We start from the raw sequence: 20,489 nt of genomic DNA, 5'->3' as shown, positions 1-20,489 counted from the left end.
TGCTTTTCCATAATGTGAAGATGGCAATAAACAAGGACAATTTCCTGGAATGCCCATTGGGGTAAGTGGATGAGTCATTCTTTAATTGTCATCAAATTCATAAGGACACATTGCAGTGAAGTAGTCAGATGATACTGGGCATTGATTCTAAAATGTGCAGAAAAGGAAAGTTACTCCGTGACACAGGAATAGTTCATTCATGTTTTTCCTGCTTGTACAAGTGAAGTTACTGTAGTTGGGATCATAGGCACAATGGTGGGTTTTTTGAAGGTACTTCTCAGGATATATCCATCCTTTGCACATTCTTTCTAGTAGGTTGCAAAGCCAATAGGTATCCTTATGGCTTTGTCAACAGTTGAGTTTATCTCTTACAAGAATCCCAGTCATTCAAAAATGACCATTGTAAGTCCTGTCTTTTTGGGCTACTCATTTCCAAAGGAGACTACAACACCAGTGATTTGTTTTCAATTTGGTTTGTATACCAAAGCAACTATGACAAAGGTCTGAAGTTTTAGCAAGTTTCTTTCCCTAAGGCTTTAATTATGATAGAGTAGCAGAAAAAGAACCAACATAAAACCTCTATCTCACCATGTGTGGGAGGAGTAGAGGGGTTCACAGTCAAAAAGTCAGAGGTCCAGTGACAATCATGGATTTTGGTCCAGAAGAAAACATCTGCGAAAGAACAATAAGGACACAGACCTATATGTCGAAGGCATAAAAACATCTCACAGTATGAGCAGGGCTCCTGGGATGAGGAACTTTTCCTTGACCCATGTGCCTCTAAGGGAGTTAGCTTTTCTCTGCCCCAGATTTTGTTCATACTTTGTTCTGCCACCATTTTGTTCATACTTTCATTATGCACTTAATATATTCTAATTGATATACATGCTTATCTGTCTCTCTTCACCTTCCTACTCCCACCCAAACCATTCCTTCAGAATGGGGATCATGTCTGACTACTCTCTCAGCTTTAAAGCCCAATCAGTGTGGATTGAATGTATTTATGAGAATAGTCTCATTTTGAACCTGAGACTGGGGTAGTGAGTGTCATTTAACAACTCTGCATTGGTCGTATTTCTTTCTTATGACTGGACAAAGAAATTAAAATGTCAGTCAGCCAATTTAGTTTTTCTTTTTAATTTTTTTACATTTATTTATTTTTGAGAGACAGAGAGACAGAGCATAAGTGGGGGAGGGGCACAGAGAGAAGGAGACAGAGTCGGAAGCAGGCTCCAGGCTCTGAGCTGTCGGCACAGAGCCCAACGCGGGGCTCAAACCCACAAACCGTGAGATCATGACCTGAGCCGAAGCCGGACACTTAACCGACTGAGCCACCAGGCGCCCCCAGTTTTTATTCTTTATCCAGTGCCCAAACTTTTTATCATACTTTTGCTGGATGGAGATATTACTTTGATTTAATTATAAATACATCCTCTGAAATGCAATTTTTTTATTGAAAGACTATAATCTAAAAGTAGATGCTAAGTATGAAAGTATCAAATCATTTCCCTTGAGGAAAAGACATCTCCCATTCAATGACAAGAGTTTAACCTTCAGTCACTGGAAAATGAGAAACATGCTAAATCTACTTTGAGATCATTTTGGTGACATGTTGTATTAGCTAGAAACACAGTAAGCTACAATAACAAAAAATGTGACTACAGTAGCTTAAATAAAAAGGGATTTATTTTTCTTACCTAAGAAGAGGTCTGGAGAAGTGTGGGTGCTAATATTACTTCAGTGACCAAAAATATCAGGCCCTACATTTCTGATTCCCTTATCCTTGCCTTGGACCCTGAGGTTAGCTGCCACAGCTCCAGACGTCACATCTACATTCAAGGCAGGAAATAAGTAGAAGGATTGTTCCGGCCCAGCTACCTCTGTTACTTTTTAATCAAGAAAATGAAAACATTCCTAAAACCATGGACTTAGCATTAAATTCATAGGCTACACCTAGGCCACATGGTCATTTATAGATGCAGGTAAGTCTGGGGAAAAAAAAGCTCCAGTGGAAGGGGGTAAAGTACTTTGTGCAGGGAGTTGGGAATGGCTTTGGGAGAAGCAAACAGCAAAGTCAGCCCCACAAGGCAACGTGAACTGATGGAAAATGAGACAACTTTAACCCTACATCGGGAAACTCTTTTGCTGCTTATCTTTTCTTTTCCTAGGTCTTAACTTCTTTATCTTAAAACTGGAAGTTTCACTATTATTCACTAATAATATTCACTTCTCTTTGAGAAATAGAAGATGCTAGTAAAAATACAGTGATGGCTGCATAAGCTACTTGGGGATACAACTGAAAGCCCCTTGTTTCTAGGACTTTGAGCAAGGCATTTGAGCTCTCCTACGCATCAATGTTCTCTGCAAATGATATGGGTCCGATTATATAATTCCAAAAGTCTTTTCTGCTTTCTCAATTTGTTATCTATGATTTATGGGAATAATCCATTGATGAAATAAATGTCTAGAAACGTTGGATTTAGAAAATCATTGAAATTAAGAATTAGAGGTGGTATAATCATTATAGAGAGGAGTTAAACATTGCTAATACCCTATGAGTAAGTATACACTTCTCAGTGTAAACACCAGAGTAATGCGTGCATTTGTACATTGATAAATATGCACAAGAATGTTCGCAGAGATACCATTCATACAGCAAGAAGCCAGAAACGACACAAAATCCCAAAAAGTAGGGAATAAATAAATACATTGTAGTATAGTCACGCGACAGACTATTTCACAGTAGTTAAAATGAAAGTACAGCTAGTTGGAACACCGTGGATGGCTTTAAAAATCTGTCGAAAGTGGGGCGCCTGGGTGGCGCAGTCGGTTAAGCGTCCGACTTCAGCCAGGTCATGATCTCGCGGTCCGGGAGTTCGAGCCCCGCGTCAGGCTCTGGGCTGATGGCTCAGAGCCTGGAGCCTGTTTCCGATTCTGTGTCTCCCTCTCTCTCTGCCCCTCTCCCGTTCATGCTCTGTCTCTCTCTGTCCCAAAAATAAATAAACGTTGAAAAAAAAATTTTTTTTAAAAATATGTCGAAAAGGAAAACATAACTCCCAAAAGATTATACACAAATGCAGACACCCTTTTTATAAAGTGAAGACAACTAAAACCAAGCAACACATTTATTAGGAATATTTAAAAGAATATAACTGTGTGTTTCAAATGGCAATAAAATTATTACAGGAATCAAGGTAGTGACTACATTAGAAGGGAAGAGTTCGTTGGACAAGACAGTTTCACACAGAGTTTCACACAGACAATGTTAGTTACTGTGAATGTTCTGACCATCACAGTGAATAGCAGATTCATTCTTTATATATATTATAGACTTTTAAATAAATAAGTAGGCAAGTAAATAAATACCTGCATACAAAAGTTCAATGGATTAATGAAAGAGTATATCAAGGACCAAGAATTATGACTAATCCCATTCTGTTTATTTATATTTCAAGCAAAAAAAAAACTGTTTTAAGTACATGTCACCTATGGAAGGTCTTTAAGAAAATGACCTTATTGAGCTAATGTTCTTCCTTCCTCAGATAAAACAAATGATGCAAAACTTCATTCACCAAAAAAAGAATTTCTTGGCTATTTAGGATGTCTTCTATTAGAGCACCTAGTCAATTAACTAGTGCTAATAAAACAAGGAGGGAAACTGGAAATATATAACACCCTGTCCTGAACTCCAGTCCCTCTTGGGATAACCACAGTCTATTCCCTTTGACCATCAGTCCCCATCCCTGTGCTCCTTCTCTGGGGTAAGGTCAGGACAATAAAATGTGAGGGTCCATCCACAGCATCTTCCTGAGAAGAAAGGAGATTGTTGAGATGACTGGATATTTACTATTTGAAAGCATGTCCTCTACTAAGTGCAATGAGAGACCATCAAGATATGTTTTAAACCACTCATAAATCCAGAACCTAGTGGGGAACATAGTAGATGAAGACAGGCAAAGAATAAGGTATTGCAATATACTGACGCATATGCCCAAACCAAAGCAACTCATTTGCTCAATATTACACACACACACACACACACACACACACACATAATGCCATTTGCTGTTACGGGCATGGGGGACATATATCAATAAACAAGGTAAGCAAAATCTTTGCTTTTATGGAACTTACATTCTACTAGAGAAGACCAAAAATATTTAAGTAAACAAATATATAAACCAGATACTTTAAGAGCAAGAGTGAAATATAGGGAATAAAATCACGTATTACAATAGAGATTGAGAAGAAAAACATGGCTTTATTGCACAAGTGACTTCAGTCCTCTAACTTTTTTAGGCCTTCAATCCATGGAAGCTTTGAGATTGCATTAGTACTCATTAGAACATAATCAGCCCCTTATGCTTATAAATTTGACTTGTATCAACCAAATTCAAGTGTCATTAGGTATACACATGCGAAACTACTGAAACCTACCAAGATATGTGGAGAGCATATGCATCTTCACCAGTCAACCACTCTGCAATCAGGCTTCTTTTTAACCCTTCCCCAACCTCGTCCTTGAAAACCTTCCAAATAATAGGAGATCCACCCCTTCCCTAATGGCCAGCAGCTCCTGAAGAAGAGTAAATTTCTTTTAGCAGGCTCCATGCTTCTGACATATCTGAGGGTTATATTCTAAGGGAATTTAATTATACCTAATTTACATAGGCACAGATATGGAAAAGCAGGTTATATATTCAAATATATATGTATATATAGATGTTTGTATGTATGTGTGTATGTATGTATATGTACCTCCATCCCATCTTGGGATCCCATATTCAGATGAAGTTTCATACCTAACTAACATCTTGGGACACCCATTCATAGTTGACTTTGAAGTAATGACCATGCAGAAAACTTCTAGACTCTAACAAAGATGTGACATCAGCCAAGGCATCGATTACGTCTTAGTGAGAAGCTTATCACTTCCTGTGTATACATTTGTGATTGTTTTCAACTTGTAAACCTGATCCAGAGTTGCTATCAGAAAATTGACCACTTCTGTACTCAAACATGACATCTGCCTTGGACGTCCAACATAACTTGCCATCCCCAGCAGAAAACATTGACTTTGGAACAAATTTCTTGAGCTTTCAGTTCAACACCTCTGGCTTACTAGCTAACAGGAGCAAGAGAATTTTCAAGGAAATCTATGATATGACTATATGACCATTGCATTAATCCATTTCAAGACCAGAAAGATGTCAGGCAATGACCCACATAACAGAAGCATGTGTATTATTTTAACATTTCATCAAATGCCTGGCAGTTTTGGCAACACTGGTGAGCTGCTGCTTGTAAAGACTATTGAACCTCTTGTTTATCTGCCTCAGTTGTAAATGTTTAAGCCATAAAAAAACAGTAAAATTAAGGAGAAAATCAAAACAAACAAAACAAAGTTAAAGCCATGCTCGTATGCTAATAGACTCATGACCTGTCTCACTGACCATGTTTGAGAAAAGTCATATTCACAAACATGACCCACCTCATTTCTAAATCACTATAGTTCAACCACACTCTGTCCAGAACCATGATCCCACATTTATCCCTTTTTCTAAAATGGTTCCCAGAACAAGCATTAGCCCCATGATACATCCTATAGAACAGGCTCTCTCGTACTGAATAGGGAATTGAAGGCATTCTCAGGCTCTCGTAAAATCTAGACGGGGAGAAGAGTATTACGAAGGGCTGGGATTATTCGGTTAGGGGTGCTTCCAGGTTTTAAATCTTTTGTGGTGGGGAAAAAATTCTCTTATTTCAAAAGCAAGATGTCAACATTATTTTTAGCTGTCTATCACATTTTATGCAAGGAACTCAGTTTTAGATATCGATCACTTTTTGTACAAGGAATTCAAAATTCACCTTTCTCTTTCACTATAATAAAAGTAAATATACACAAAGTGTTCCAACCAAACTAATTCCAGAGCTATTTAACTAACCTTCAAAATAAGGTTTTGCCAAACAAAGAGATGATCCATGTGATAGCCAAACAAAGGGAAAGTCAGACAAACAAAGAGATGATCTATGTTATAAAATATTTGTAATAGTCCACTAATATAAGTGATATGTGAAATGTGGATATATGAATTGTTTGCCTTTCCGGGTAACTCACTGGAAATGGTACAAACTTTGATAGTCAAAGGACTTCTTCCAGGGACATTCATCTGTAATTCATTCATCTCTAAAAAGCAAAAGGCTTTTTATTTTATATGGACAACTACCTACTCGGTATATATATCCTGAGAACAAAGCCAAAATGGACTGAATTGACTACATTTTCCTCCTTTCATCTGAGCGTTTGGTCTCATATAAATATTTGAGTACAAGGTCTTCTCAGAGTTTTTTTTTTTTTAACTTTAATAAAGAAGAATTTATTTCTTCATTTCTAACCATAGCTAATGAAATGCGGCTCTGGGCAATACATCACCAGGAAGGGAGAGGTTATACAACTTTCTGAGAATTCACTGAACTACAGAGTCATTTTGATTACCTATAACCATGACTTTCTACTTGGATTGGCTTCTTTTATTTCCTTTGTTCAACTCACATTTCTCAAAATGCCCAACAAAATGTCTTCAGCACCTCCCCGCTTCTTTGTGTAGTATTGAGAATGTAATTTTGAGACTGAAGAACAATTGACGGCTTAATTGTGTTCCACCTTATGCCATGCATCTGCATTTACATCATTGTGGCCCAGGGGCAGTATTTTTCTGTGGAGAGCCACTGTGGTGTTGATAAGAAACAACCACTCAGCTGATAAATCAATATCTGGCTTCTAATAAGTATGGGAGTGTCATTCTCATCTCTCGTTCCTGGAATGCCAAATGCTCATAATTTCAGCTTTGGACTAAAGAAAGTGTAATTATGGTTACAGTAATGGAAGCAAACGGATCTTTTTTAATCCATTCTCTTGCTATATGGAGATCCTGTCAAAAGTTTTTTCAAGGTTGGATACCCCAGTTTTCCTCAAAAAAATTAAATATAGCCTAGTGAAGCTCCCAAGACTTGGGGGAGTTGAATACTCCCTTAATGGAAAGTCATTATTGATTTCAAGTTGGTTGGAATCATGGCTACCGCAGGAAGATTGGATTCACCCTTTCTTGCTACGTTCTGTCCTTGCGACCAACGGAATTCAGTTCCACTGCTGGTAGTCTCTTTTAGCACATAGCGCTGATCTCATGGAAGTCATCTTCTTCTTCTGCTCCATTTATTCCATATTTTCGCCCAATCTCATCAGTTCTCTGTCTCCCTCACTCTCTTCCTTTCCCTTTCTGTAATATGTCTTCAAGAATTTGCCTCTAGTTTTATGGCTCAAATTATTACATCTATAGATGGTACTCGAGTTAAATATTTCCATCCTGACCCCTCCAAGATATTCTATATCTTCATTTCACTAACCTGCTGGACAACTTCACCTGATTTCCATCAAGCCCCTCAATGCCAACAGATCCAAAATGGAATACATCTTTGCCCCCTAATTCAGGATCTCCTCCAGGCTGCCCCCTTCATCCCAACTACCAGGTATCAAACCTGGCCTTCATCTTTTACCCTTCCCTCTCTCTTCCTTCCCACAACCAGCTGCCAGCTTCTGTTGATCCTACCCGTGTGATCTGCCTCTTTCACTCTTTTTTTTTTTTTTTTTTTTTGCCTTTCCAGAGCCCGATGTCAATTCCTCATTACCTGGATCTGCGGTATGGGAGTGGCATTCTAACCTGTCTGGATGGTACCTCCCAGCTCTCTGACCCACAATCCATCTTATATACTACTGCCAGACCGCTTCCCTTACCCTGATCGTCATAAACCTGCTTTCAACTGCTAGAGAATTAAGTCCACACACGACAGTTCAGAATCTACAACTTTATCCAGGGCTACAGGTCAATCCTCACTTCCTTCCTTTCTTCCTTATACTCTATGCTCTGATAAAACCCATAGCTGCTTGGTGACTGTCCCAGATGGGATTCCCTGGGAAGCAGACTCTGGGGCAGAGTAGGGACAAGCTGTCCACCAGGGAGGGAAGGGAATAGGACTGGGCAGAGGGAGATGAACTTCTTCGCGGGCCCCAAAGAGGAGGGGCTCTTGGAGCTGGCCTGGCCCTGAGAGTTGTCCTGAGTCAAGGTGGAGCCTTGATAACCCCACATTGGGGCCTCGATAACCCCACATTGATCCACCACTGGATGTGGGCCGCTTCAACAAGGGCAGTTTTCTTCAGTAGAGGCAAACCTCAAAAGGATGCACAGCTGATGCCCACCTTCTGGCACTACTCTCAGCAGATAGAAGAATAAATCCTTTATGCTCCCTTTATTCCTCATGTGGATCTCCTTCCTTCACTTCTGTAGCATTTTCCTCTTCTGATCCTCCATAGTTTAGCTGCATTTCCTTTACCTAGTGTGACACTTTCATCGTAAATGGTCATTCTTCCCCTATTTCTCAGCTCCTTTATTAAACCATAATATCCTACAGGGCAACATCTGGGCATCATATTTCCTGACCCACCAAAACTAGCCAAAGTTCCTTTATTAGAAGATTTTCATATTACTCATTGACTCAATGAAGTTCTTCTTCATACAGGATGGCACATAGCATTTCTGTAACCTTTCAGTCATCAGTTTTATAATGGAAAACTGCTTCACTCATCAGAGGTAACAGAAAAATCCCATCTCTTCTCTCACTTAACATCCTGCAGATACTTCACGCTGGTTTACGTATTCCCTCCCTCTTATGTGAAATGCCATAGGACTGATTTTCAGGCTTTTCCTTCAGTCCTTCTAGCCTCTCTCTCTCTCTCTCCCTAGTTGTACAAAAGGTTAACATTTACATTTAGAAATGGACGATTCTACCATACAGATTCTCTGAACTTGGACACTCCCTGTCTCCCAGCGATGGCAGCGAGTAGTGGTTCCAACAGTACTCCTTGTTGAACCAGCCCCCAGGGGTAGGCAGCAAGTGATTCTCTCCAAGGATCTACCACTAACATCCACCTGCTCATTTTCCTGTGTTATATGTGCTATATTCCATGTTCTCCTGGGTTCCGAAAAAGACCCAGAATTCGACTGCCTGTGTCCTGAGTCTGCCTTGTCACTTATAGAACCCTCTTCGACATTGAGGTTTTTTGTGTTGTTTTTTTTTTAACTGTAAAATGGGGATGAAGAGGGACAATAAAGCAATGTGGTTAGACCATGGACTCTGGAGCTTATAATACCTGCAGTTTCATTCCAGTTCCACCACTACCTGGAGCCGCCATCTTTGTGCATCCCCAGAAAGCAGTGGAAGGACCACGAAAGACTTTATGGAGAAGGCAACATTTGAAGTGACACATGGGGAGGCACTGAAATTTGACCGGGGCTGTAAGAGAAGTCTTCCCAGCAGAAGAAACAGGCTGAGCTAAGGCCAAGAGATTAGAAAGTACTTCCTTGCCCTAATGACCTGATAGTCTCATGCTTTTTTGGAGCCAGTAGAACACAGAACATAGTACACAGGACACACATGTCTGAGCACACACATGTACACGAGAGGGGGACTGAAACACATCCTCAGAGAGACCCACTTGCTGCCTACTTTTGTGGGCTGCTTCCGTAGTGGTGAGAGAAAACAAATGAAAGATTCAAGAAAGTAACAAAATAGTGATGGGAGGGGAGTTACATCTTGCTGACTATAGTTGTTTTGATTTTCTTTGAATTTTGTTTGTTTTCCAATTTTTCTGCAATAGACATGTAGCTTTTCGTAATTAATCAGAAACAACTCAAGTTGTTCCTTCCTGCTGAATGTTTCAGCATCTCTTTGCTCAACAATCTTTCCCCTATTTCCCTGGGTCCAGAAAATTACATAGGACCTCTGGATTAGCTGATTCACGCCTACATCCACTTGATTTTGAGAGTCAAAGACAGAAAGAAAGGCTGTCTTAAGAATCTAGTCGAGTACTTAAGCTTGCCAGGTCACAGCCACTCATAATCAACCCCAGACCCTCTCTAACAGGTGGCAGACATGGCTTAGGATCCAGGAGTCACTAAGCCGCCTTAGTGAGCATTGAGACAAGGTCTCATTGAGCACTGAGGAATGAGCCCTGAGAAAAAGCCCATTTGCCAATGCAGGATTGGTTCATGGCTTACAAATGAACACATCTGAATAAGCTTGGCACACAAACCACCACCAAAAGGATGTACCTTCGGGCGGCCTGCTTTCAATGGCTGTGCCGCCATCCACACAAAACAACGGTAAGTCAGCATTGTAAGTGGGAACTCATGTGAACACCTGCATGACCCTTCAGTCGGAAACCTACAACCCCGCCTGGGAGCAAGGCCATGTCTGTGTACTCACTGGGGCTGTCCGAAGATTTCAGGGGGCCATGTGCGAAAATGTCTCACTGATGTACGTTGAAGTTACATACTAGGGGCCAACAGGCTCAATCCTACACAAAGACAGGCTCTGGCTACATGACCTTGACCCACACAGTGCTTTTAAAATATGAATTGGCTGCACCATTTAAAAAATAGAAACAAACCTGGATTTCTGGCTCCTGTGAAAAAAATAAACGGAAGGGTCAAGGAAAGAACCAATTTTCCATGTGGTGACAATTGACTGGAGCTGAGTAAAGACAGGGTAAGTGCTCTCTAGCCCAGCTCGGTTTCCCCAGCCCTCTGGTCTCCTATACTGCACTGTTCTGCTCATTGTGATAATTTGCCACCCTTGCTTGATAGGCATTTCACCTACATAAGAAAAGCTACTGCCTAGAGTCCATTCGCGATCTCTGTGGGAGTTACAATCGCCCCATAATGCTATGTCTGTTGCTGCAGACCAGAGGCATCTCTGATGTCATTTACAATCCAAGTTACCTTTTTTGTGTCTTCACCATGAGACCTGGGCCTGAAGAAGCAAGGAGCTCTCCTGCAAGCTCATTTACCCCCTGAAGACTGGAAGCTATTTAAAGCTCCAAAGAGAGCTGAAGAACCCTTGATATACTCCTGATCATTCAGGACAAAGATTTTTGTTTCATTTTGTTTTATTTTGCTTTGCTTTGTTTTGCCTTGTTTTTGTAGGACCAATAGATTTACTCAGCTAATTTGGCTTTCAATGATCATCACAGTCGGATAAATGTTCTCATAAGGGCGGACTCTGTGGGGTCACAAGTGCAGTCTTTGCAGCCACACCAAGGCAAGTGTGTGCGGACGCAATCAGCTGGCAGAGGAGCATCGGCAGATCCCAGCAGGACAACTATTTTCAGGTAATGAGGGATCATGGCATTTGCTTTCTCTCCAGAAGTCACGTACGTGGCCAAGAACTTGTTTCAGTCAAGGAGCCAGACCTGCTGACAGGTTTCAGAAAAGCTCGAGGAATGGCGACCTTCTCCCCGAGGCATAACAGAGAGATAAACACCAACGTTAGTGGACTGGGAGTGCAATTGCACTTGGAAAATAATTCTGACCCTTCATTAATTGAAGGACTTCCTAATGATGCTTTAAAAGCATTTGTGGTTTTTATTCACCCCCTCGCTCCTGACTGAAATTAGTCAGGGATCTTTATGTGAAGAAAATATAGAAAGTCGACAACGATATATCGTCAACGTTAGTAACTGATGGCCCCAATTAAGACTGAGTCATGGTGAGCACATCAGTGGGAAAATAGTTTAAAACTACAAGGTTCTGGGGCGCCTGGGTGGCTCAGTTGGTTGAGCACTTGACTTTGGCTCAGGTCATGATCTCATGGTTCGTGAGTTCGAGCTCCATATCAGGCTCACTTCTGTCAGCGTGGAACCCGCTTTGGATCCTCTCTCCCTCTCTTCTCTGCCCCTACCTCGCTCATGCTTTCTCTCTCAAAAATGAGTAAAACATTTTTTTAAAAATACAAGGTTCTGATGGAGAATCTTATAACAATCATCTCGCTGTAAGCCAAAAGAATTCAGATATCTGAAAGTTAGACTGAACATTACAAGTTGTTCTTCTTCAAGATATTGATGAGTGAACTTGCATCAACCCAAATGAGCCCTGGTTAACATAACAATAAGTGATCATGGTACTAGGTCCAATGACGCAGCTTTTTTCTCAAATGCCACCTCCTCTGTGAAGCCATTTTTGATCTCAAGGGCAGAGATAGGGTCTCTCTCTTCTCTTCTGAAGTGCCTAAGTAACTTATGTCTGCTAGGGCACTTATCACCTTGTTTTTACATGTGGCATCTGAGAGCGAGAGCTCATCACTGTGACCTTGAGACCTGGCACAATACTGTAGGATCTTTACAGATCAAGTATTTGTGAAAGGTAGGACGAAAAGAAGGAAGGAGGGAAGGAGGGGAGAAGACTGGAAGGAAATACGGACGCTTAGCGTTTCTTTAACCAAAGGTCTGAGCAGCTCTTCCTCTTGGTCTTGGCACGTCACTTCCTGTACCTTGAGCGTGTTTCCCACTTAGACTAGTGACCTCTTGTCATCTCTCAAGACAGTTCAAAGCTCATTTCTTTCGGGAAGCCTTCCTGCATCCCTCTCCCGCCTGCCCCTCATCAGTTCTCCTTTCTCCCATTCCTGAGTTTGTCACATTTATCATGTCTCTCTCTGCTGAACTGTGAGCAAGCTTAGACCAAGAATTTCCTTTTGTTCCTTCAATTTCTACGAGGAGTTCTGGGCCTAGAGGCTTAGTAAATACTTGTTGAATGAATGAATGAATGAATGAATGAATAGAAGGCCCTAACTCTTGCACATTAACCTAAAAGGTGCCCGTTTTAAATTTCAAAAGCTATTTAAGAATTCCATTGTGAGCATATGGATTATCTACTTAATTATTCACATCAAAATTTTAACTCTAGGGCTGCTGTTCTGCCTCTAGGGAGTTTCTGGTTTCAGGCCACCTTTCTTAGTTACCAAGGGAGCATGGGGTAGAACTCATTTCAATGTCAACTTCAAAAACAGAATGACTAAAAGGAAAACGTATAAAAAAAATCAGATAATTCTTTTAAGTTTATTTACTTATTTTGAGAGAGAGAGAGAACATGATCAGGGGAAGGGCAGAGAGAGACTCCCAAGCAGGCTCCACACTGTCAGTGCAGAGCCCGATGTGGGGCTCAAAATCACGAACCGTGAGATCATGACCTGAGCCAAGATCAAGTGTCAGACGCTTAACCAACTAGGCCACGCTGGTGCCCCTATTCATGTTATTTTAAAGGGCTCCTATTTTATTACATAAAATGACATAGAAACCAACGAATTATGGTGAATGGATATAAAATTTCCATGAGATTATTTAGCTTAGGTAGAAGAGGCTCTTTGAAGGGGATCCTAAGTAAGATGGCTGTGAGGATAAGCCAATGATAGCTAGAAAAATAAACCAGGTTGAGGTTATGCAAGGGAGGCAGAAGTTTAAGTCATATTATTAAGCTTGAATTTTATCTGATAGGAGATGAAGAGACCCTACAAACTTTCATCAGAGGAACGATGTGTTCAGATCAGCTTCTTTCCAAGTCAAGGTGATAGATGTAAGTAACATACCTGTGGCTGCTGAGGCCAACCCAAGGGATGGCAGTGAGGCTGGATGGAGGAGATACACTGAAAGATACTTATAAAGAAGGAATTGGTCATCAATTCCATGTGACGTGTGAGGAAATACTTTCTTCGAATGTTTTTGATAAAACGATTTATATAATCAAATACTTCTATTTTCTTTATAGCTTGACTGTAAATTTGGGATCATGCCAAAAGTATTACTAGCCATCTCCTTTTAGACTCAGAAGAGAGACACTAAAGAAAACTAAATGATAACGTGATTCTAAGGTGGGGTTTTTTTTTTTGCCCCTGATTTATAAGAGGCAGAGCATTTCCAATAAAACCAATGAAACTGAATTCTAATCAGGGATGTATTTATCATTAATCAGAGATTTTATTTTGTTCCATTGATTGCTTAAATTTTCAGTGAGCCTTTGAGAAACCCGTGCTAAAACTCTTGATATCAGGCACACGGCCATTTAATCAACAATACAAGATAACACAAAAGGATTTAAGAAAAATAATGACAGTATAAAGCTACAACATTCTATGTTAACAAAAATTTTAATACACACTTGTCTAAAAGATGCATACAGTGACTACTGAATCTCCATTCATAGGCAGCCAACAAGATTATGAATGAATTTATTAACTTCCAACAAAACTTCAGGTTGTACACTTAAAAAATTACAAACCATTTAAAAATGAAAATTAACAACGGAAGCAACAATGACTCTAAAATCTGATGGGATGACTTTAAAGAAAGGTTCAAGTATTGTTTGTAAAGTTCTTCAGACACTATAGTCTTTGAAAAGTTTGTGCATTTCCCATCTTTGCATAGTGAAAACAAAAACGGAAACAAAAAAACACGCATACCACTTGGTAAAACTCCACAGCTCCACGTGATTCGTGTTTCATAACATGCACCTATGGGTACTGCTCATTTATCTAATAGGAGTAGCACTAATTCAGTGGGCTCATGCAGTATCCCAGTGAGCAATGAAGTTAGCGCACACCTCCTCATCCAGGTGTCGTTGATTAATGCAGCAAAGAATAGCAGGTGGAATGGGAACTTGCCATCACTTAACACTAACTCTTGTTGGGTAACATTAAGACGGTGATAACGCTTGTGCTTTGAGCTCAAATTAATAAGAAAGGACTATTCTCACCACACACAAAAAAAATCAGCAAACGAATGGCATGTGCAAGAGAAAAGACAGCAAAGAGTCTGAAACGACATAACCGAATGCCACCAAAAACGATTATCAACCATTGTTTACGATTGGGATGGTTGCGTTCTCTTTCATATTCATACACACATGGCTTAAAGCTTGTGTATTTTACATATACACACAGATAATTTAACATTGGAACATAGGTTTGGTTACCTATGAAACTGCCAGTGTGACAAAAAGTTACACTGACATTTGCCATTATGTACATAATATTTGGGGACCACTGTGGTCTGATTTAAAACATAACATCGCACACTTACAATGTTGTTTGTGAAATGCTCAAAAGTTAATAGTAGAGATTCAACCTGTTTTGTAACCACCATGGTTTTGTTTCCGTTAAGTCACCATGGCGCCTCTGGAAGAGCAGTGAAATGTGCATGGTGTGCTTGGTAGCAGCTTGGAATCCACTAGTGGGTGGGATCCAGCGACAGACAGACAGAAACAATGCAGCGACAGGAAGAGATGCCAAGTAATCTGAGTTTCCTCTGGGCTGAAAGAGCCATCGCCACTAGGTGGAGGGATACAGCCTGTGTCTTACGAAGCCGAGATAAGGCTGATAAATCTTGTAGATAGCCCTGTTATTACAATATAAACAGATAGCTAGTTCTAGAGAAAGACCGCAGACCCGGGTAGCACCTAGTACTCAGAAAGCAGTAACAGGATTAAGATGTTAGGCTGTGATCTACTGTAGCATACAGAAATTAAGGTTTCTGCTCTATGATTGTGAGACTTCCACAATTAAATGTATCTGGGGAAAAAAAAAACCCCACTGTTTCAAGCAGTAGATTTTTAGAACAAGGGTCCTAAAGCCTCTCCAAAGTCAAAGCAAAAGTTGTGAGACTGGTGTCATGAATCTTGCTGAAAAGGGACTTAAAGCTAAATCTAGCAACCCACTGGGTTGTCATGAAGCCAATAGTACAACTGCGTGTCCTGTTCCTGAAAAGGGGACGTTTGGGAAGAGCGGGCTCTTTGGGGGCCGTCAGGAAAGCTCGTCTCTAGATGGGTGCTGACTGAAGGAATCACGTACAAGTTTTTATATTCAAAACAAAGTCAGGACCAAATTTCTTTATTGATGTATATACTTAACACTTGAACGGAAGCTGTCTCGATCATAAATGGAAGAAGAAGTCAGTGCAAATGAAGGAAACTCGAAGGGACTTGGGAACCCAGATTACATCCGCACATCTGCCTGGAGGCAAAAGAACACCATGAGCTTGTGAATAGTAGAATCCCATCATAATCCAGAACATTCCACAGACCAGGAACACACCATGGGCCCAACAAGATTTGCTGAAAACACAACACACAGACTTAAAGCCTATGATAGCGGTGCTCCCAAGAAGGTAATTGCTGCTTCTGTGTCCGTTCCCAGTTTCACAGTGGGGTTCTACCATATATATTTCGAGGCAGGAAAATGGAGCATGAATGAGATACTGACAGTAATAGATACAAATAAAATGGAAAGCTTAATTTTTTCCCCCAAGTTTTTAACGCTTAAAAATTGTTATTTAATTTAAGGCTTTAAGTTTATCCTTCTTTCACATTAAAGACAGGGAAAGAAAATTGTCAAAACAAAAAACAAAAATCACGAGCTTGGCACTTCTGTGATTAATTTGAGAGGGCATCTACTTTCTTACATTATGTACATACGTTTATAACGACATCAAAAAGTTTTAGACTTGTCAGTACATGTATTTGCATTTACATAATTTGTGTATTTTTAATAAGGGTTATTTAGTTGTTTGTGTCCCCCCACCCTTTTGCTTATGTTTAGTTTCAAGCATTTCATTTCACTCAAAGCATTTCATTTGTAAATTGTACCTGTCTTGTGCCCAAACTCCCTTCGTCTGTGGCTATGTCTGTCTTTGTTAAACAAGCCCCCAAATCACTGAACAACGTGTTGGTCTTGTGACGAGAGAAGAGAGAGAGAAAATAGAGAAAAGAACCCAAAAGATGGGGAGCAAACAATAAACTCAAGTCTACAGAGAACCTTTACGAGAAAAATATTTCAGTACAGACAAGTGAAAATGATGTGTCAAAATCTCTTATTTCCATATTTACACTTATAAAAGGACTATACAGTAGCATCATTGTTCAAGTCCCAGCTCCCATTGGCAAAGGATGCTCGGTCCAGGAGAACAGACAACGGGGAAGTAAATCAACAAGAGCAGGGGTCCGGAGTCCTTCGTGGCCTGGTCTAGGCTAGGGATGGAGGGCCAGGCAGCCTCCACGTGTTTGCCTTTCATCTTCACCTTAGGAATTCAGTTGCAGGTTTGGCTGTGGGTTGGCTTGCTAGCTGCTTGTTGTATATATGCCATGCAGATTTGACCCTTTCGGAAATGAGATCTTTATGCCACCGGAGTGTGTCATCGGTAGGAAAGGGAAAAAAAATCATGCCAACTCATTTAGAAGATATTAAGTGCCGGCAGGCTGAGGAAAGAAAAAATCATTTGCTATTTCTTTAACGGTTCTTTTATTGCACTTCATTTTTTTGTTATTGTTCCTTCTTCCTTTAGTTAGAAAAAAAAAAAAGATTCTGTGAAATAGTTCTTTTTTATAACATTGTCTTTTATCCCCTTTTATTGACCGGCGGTGAGAGGGGTTCTTTGAAATTATTTCCCAAAAGGACAGTTTCTTTTTACCCCCGTCCCTGTCCCCCAGCTTCGGTTCTGTGGTCATTACCACCCAGCGTTCTTGTTTACAGACTTAACAGTTCCGGAAAGGGTGCTGTGAGTTTGTCACGCCCAGAACCCAACAGTGCGAGGCACCGCTCACCCGGTGCCGCAGAGTCAGATGGGGCCTTGCTGAGTGGGATCGAACCTCCTCTTCTTGACATTTCTTCCAGAGACGCAGGCGGAGAGAGAAAAATCCACAATATTAATCAGATCGTGGCGAGAGGAGGGTGATGATAATGACAACCACGCTAGTTCCAGAGCAAAGTAATCAACTCACACGGAGGCAGATTTCCCAAAATAACTTGAAACACAGAACAGCTCACACTTTCGAATGTCTTTACATCTCCACTAGAGTATATCCATTTGTAAAGACCAAAAGCGGCTTCGAGTTGTTCATTTTAAATCACTGGAAGCCTCCGCAGCCCAATTTGTCTCTTATTTCAGAAGTAAACGATCTGGCTAATTTTAACTAGATGAACATTACAGAGAGGGCTCTTCCTACATTGTAGGGAGCTCTTAGGGGAACTACGCACAACTCCGAAGGGCTTCGAGCTGCTTCCTTCCAGGACTTGAGAGTTCTGTGTCAGCGGATCGGCCTTTGCCAAGACGGCAAGGAGCCTTGTTCTATGTTGCTGCCTTGGGTGTGTGAGCTCTTACCCCACCATGGAACAAGCATTTTTCATATCTACAGAGTTGAAAACCAGACGGTACACTCAAAGGAGAATGGACACGGGCTTGGGTTAGTTAAGCGAATGTAGCAGTTAAGCTCGGTGGAAATAAGCAAGTTAAAATGCCTTGCTCTCAGTGTCCAGTCTCCTAAAAAGTGGTTCCTGTTGTTTAAAAAGAGAAGAGAAAAGAACCAGCAAGACACTACAAGGCAACAACAAAAGTTGGTTGCAACCTCCCCATGGTCTGGCTTCATGTGGGGCATCAAGCAAGGGGGCTCATGCATTTAGTGTGCGCGCTGGGCAGGTGCAATGCTGTTGCCACCGCGGCGTCATGCAAAACTGGAGAGCGAGGGGTCCCCGAGCCCCCTCTCGCCCCTGCCCACTCGGGGCCGGCTGAACACCCTTCCAGCCCTCCGTGCCGAAAAATGACAGTGTGTTCCTCCTCCCCCGCACGTCATTCAAAATTAAAACAATACCAAAGCTCAAAATATGTATAAAGGCATCCTGCAAAGTGCTCATTTCTCCCAGATGGCCACTTTGACGCTTCTCTTTTGAAATAGCAAAAATAAAAAAATCTTGAAAGAAAACCTCCCTTTTCTTTTAAAAGTTTTCATTAAAATGTCTTCATTAATGACCTAAGCCTGTGGTTTGTTGGCCTAGCAGGTAATCCATTGCTGCAAACTCTATTTGCAACAGTGCTACTTCCTTTCTTCCCTATCCCCCACCACCTCCAAGAACCTTCTCTTGTGTCAGTTTTTTCTAAAGCAGCCATTGCTGCCGCTTTGAGACCAAAAGGGACGTCCCCCTTAATGCATCTGGCACTGAGCTCGTTCGCTTCAGAGCACAGGATCTGTGCCTACTACCCACACACTCACAGCCCTTAAAGGTAGATGTGTAAAGATCAACTCTACCCATGAGTCAGGTGGGGAAAAACAAAGATTGCTTGACCTTGTCAAATGACCCTGAAGGACCAGGGGTTCCGGCCAATTTAGCTCTGTATTGCTGGAATTGAAAAACGTGAAACTAACATCCCCTCAACTAAAACGAATGTAGAGGAAAGATCAAGGGAGCTAGTGCTGCGCATGCAAATGACTACACTGCTCACATCTAAATTCCCTTATTCAAATTCCGGGAATGGCAGATAAGTAGCCATGTCCAAGGTCTTAAATGCAATCCAGTTCGTTTTTAAGTGGAGATACGAAATTCCATTTCAGCCTGGCATACCGTCAACCCCCAGTGCCCAAAAGATCGTGCTCCTTTGAAGTCAGCGTTTGACACTTAGATTATATTATTTTAAAGAAAATATATTCTACAGGATGAATGGTTTCCCAGGTCAGACCAAGAAGCCAAATCATCCTGTAGAACCATTATTTCTATGGGAAAATGGACTCTGAATACCATCAGGGCACTATATCTCCTCCACAGATCCCCCAGCAGGAGGAAGGCAGGGCCCCGTGATGACGGCAGAGAGGGACCCTCCTGTAGCAGGCTGACCATGAGGGCTCCTCATGTATAAATTGCAAAACTACCATGGTGAGTTGTGAAAACTCACCGTGTATTGAGAACTGCCTGTCCTGAATTTTCTATATGAAAAAAGTCTTTTTGCTCATTTGTAACATGAGAGCACAACTATCATGGGTGGATGTTTGCTGTCTTCCTTCCACAGCTGTTTCATCTGAATTCCTTCTGCTCACTAGGACTGGAAAAGCAACGAATGTTCTCATCATAACCCATACGGTATTTCTGGATCGTTATAAAATGTGAGCATAATCCATAAACCTTGCACCGACCCAGCTTTCACCAATCTTTCCGACATGTGAAAAGCCTACACTTTTGTCTACAATATACATTATACACATATATATTTATACAGAATTAGAACAGTGCTCTTCAGGTAACAACACCCTGAAGGTTTGTGAAGGCTTTAGTTCTTTCAGGGCTATATATCTACCCACTGCTATCGCCTTCTTCTCTTTCCACAATGGGTCATCACCACTCACCGAGAACCCTCCCCTCAACCCCTCCTAGGCCACCTTTGACTGAGCTCACTTCCCCAGGGGGCTGAGGCAGGAAGCTGGCCTGGTTCTTCCGGGCCAGCCTGCTAGGTCTCAATGAGAAAGTGCCTAACCCAAGAGTTGCAGGAATTAAGGGAATTAGGCTCCTTATTCCCTTGTGATAAACCCAGATGTGATCCTTTACATGTCAGTTACATGATTACCTTCCTTTAACCTTTTCTTTAGTATGTCCTACGAAACGGAACACAGGCCAAACAGAAGTGCTTAAAATCAGCCCACATCAGGCTCAGTAAGAACTTGTAACCCAAGTAACTATTCATAGAGAGGAAATCACAATTGATTGTTATACAGACTTCTGAAAGTAACACTTTTAAGGTCAAGAGCAGCTCTGCCAGGCCAGTATGACCACTACTGCCACTGAATCGTACC

General features: G+C 41.2%; 1 protein-coding gene across 4 annotated transcripts in view; it reads right to left on the bottom strand.

Annotated features, from left to right (window-relative positions):
• Window positions 1-496: 496 nt before the first annotated feature.
• ADAM23 (ADAM metallopeptidase domain 23) overlaps window positions 497-20,489 on the bottom strand; it is a 189,894-nt gene continuing 169,901 nt past the window's right edge. For 2 of the 4 annotated variants that reach the window (XM_045480942.1, XM_045480944.1), the window contains one exon: window positions 14,013-17,540. In XM_045480942.1, coding sequence (XP_045336898.1) covers window positions 17,492-17,540 — 49 coding nt within the window. In that variant the 3' untranslated portion in view covers window positions 14,013-17,491. Of the gene's footprint in view, window positions 673-3,107; window positions 3,808-14,012; window positions 17,541-20,489 lie in introns of those variants that run through there. The other 2 variants (XM_045480941.1, XM_045480945.1) reach the window with 2 other exon arrangements.

Source organism: Leopardus geoffroyi, chromosome C1, assembly GCF_018350155.1.
Source record: "Leopardus geoffroyi isolate Oge1 chromosome C1, O.geoffroyi_Oge1_pat1.0, whole genome shotgun sequence".
NCBI lineage: Eukaryota > Metazoa > Chordata > Mammalia > Carnivora > Felidae > Leopardus > Leopardus geoffroyi.
The sequence above is the reverse complement of the archived record's forward strand: the minus strand, read 5'-3'. Positions and strand labels throughout refer to the sequence as shown.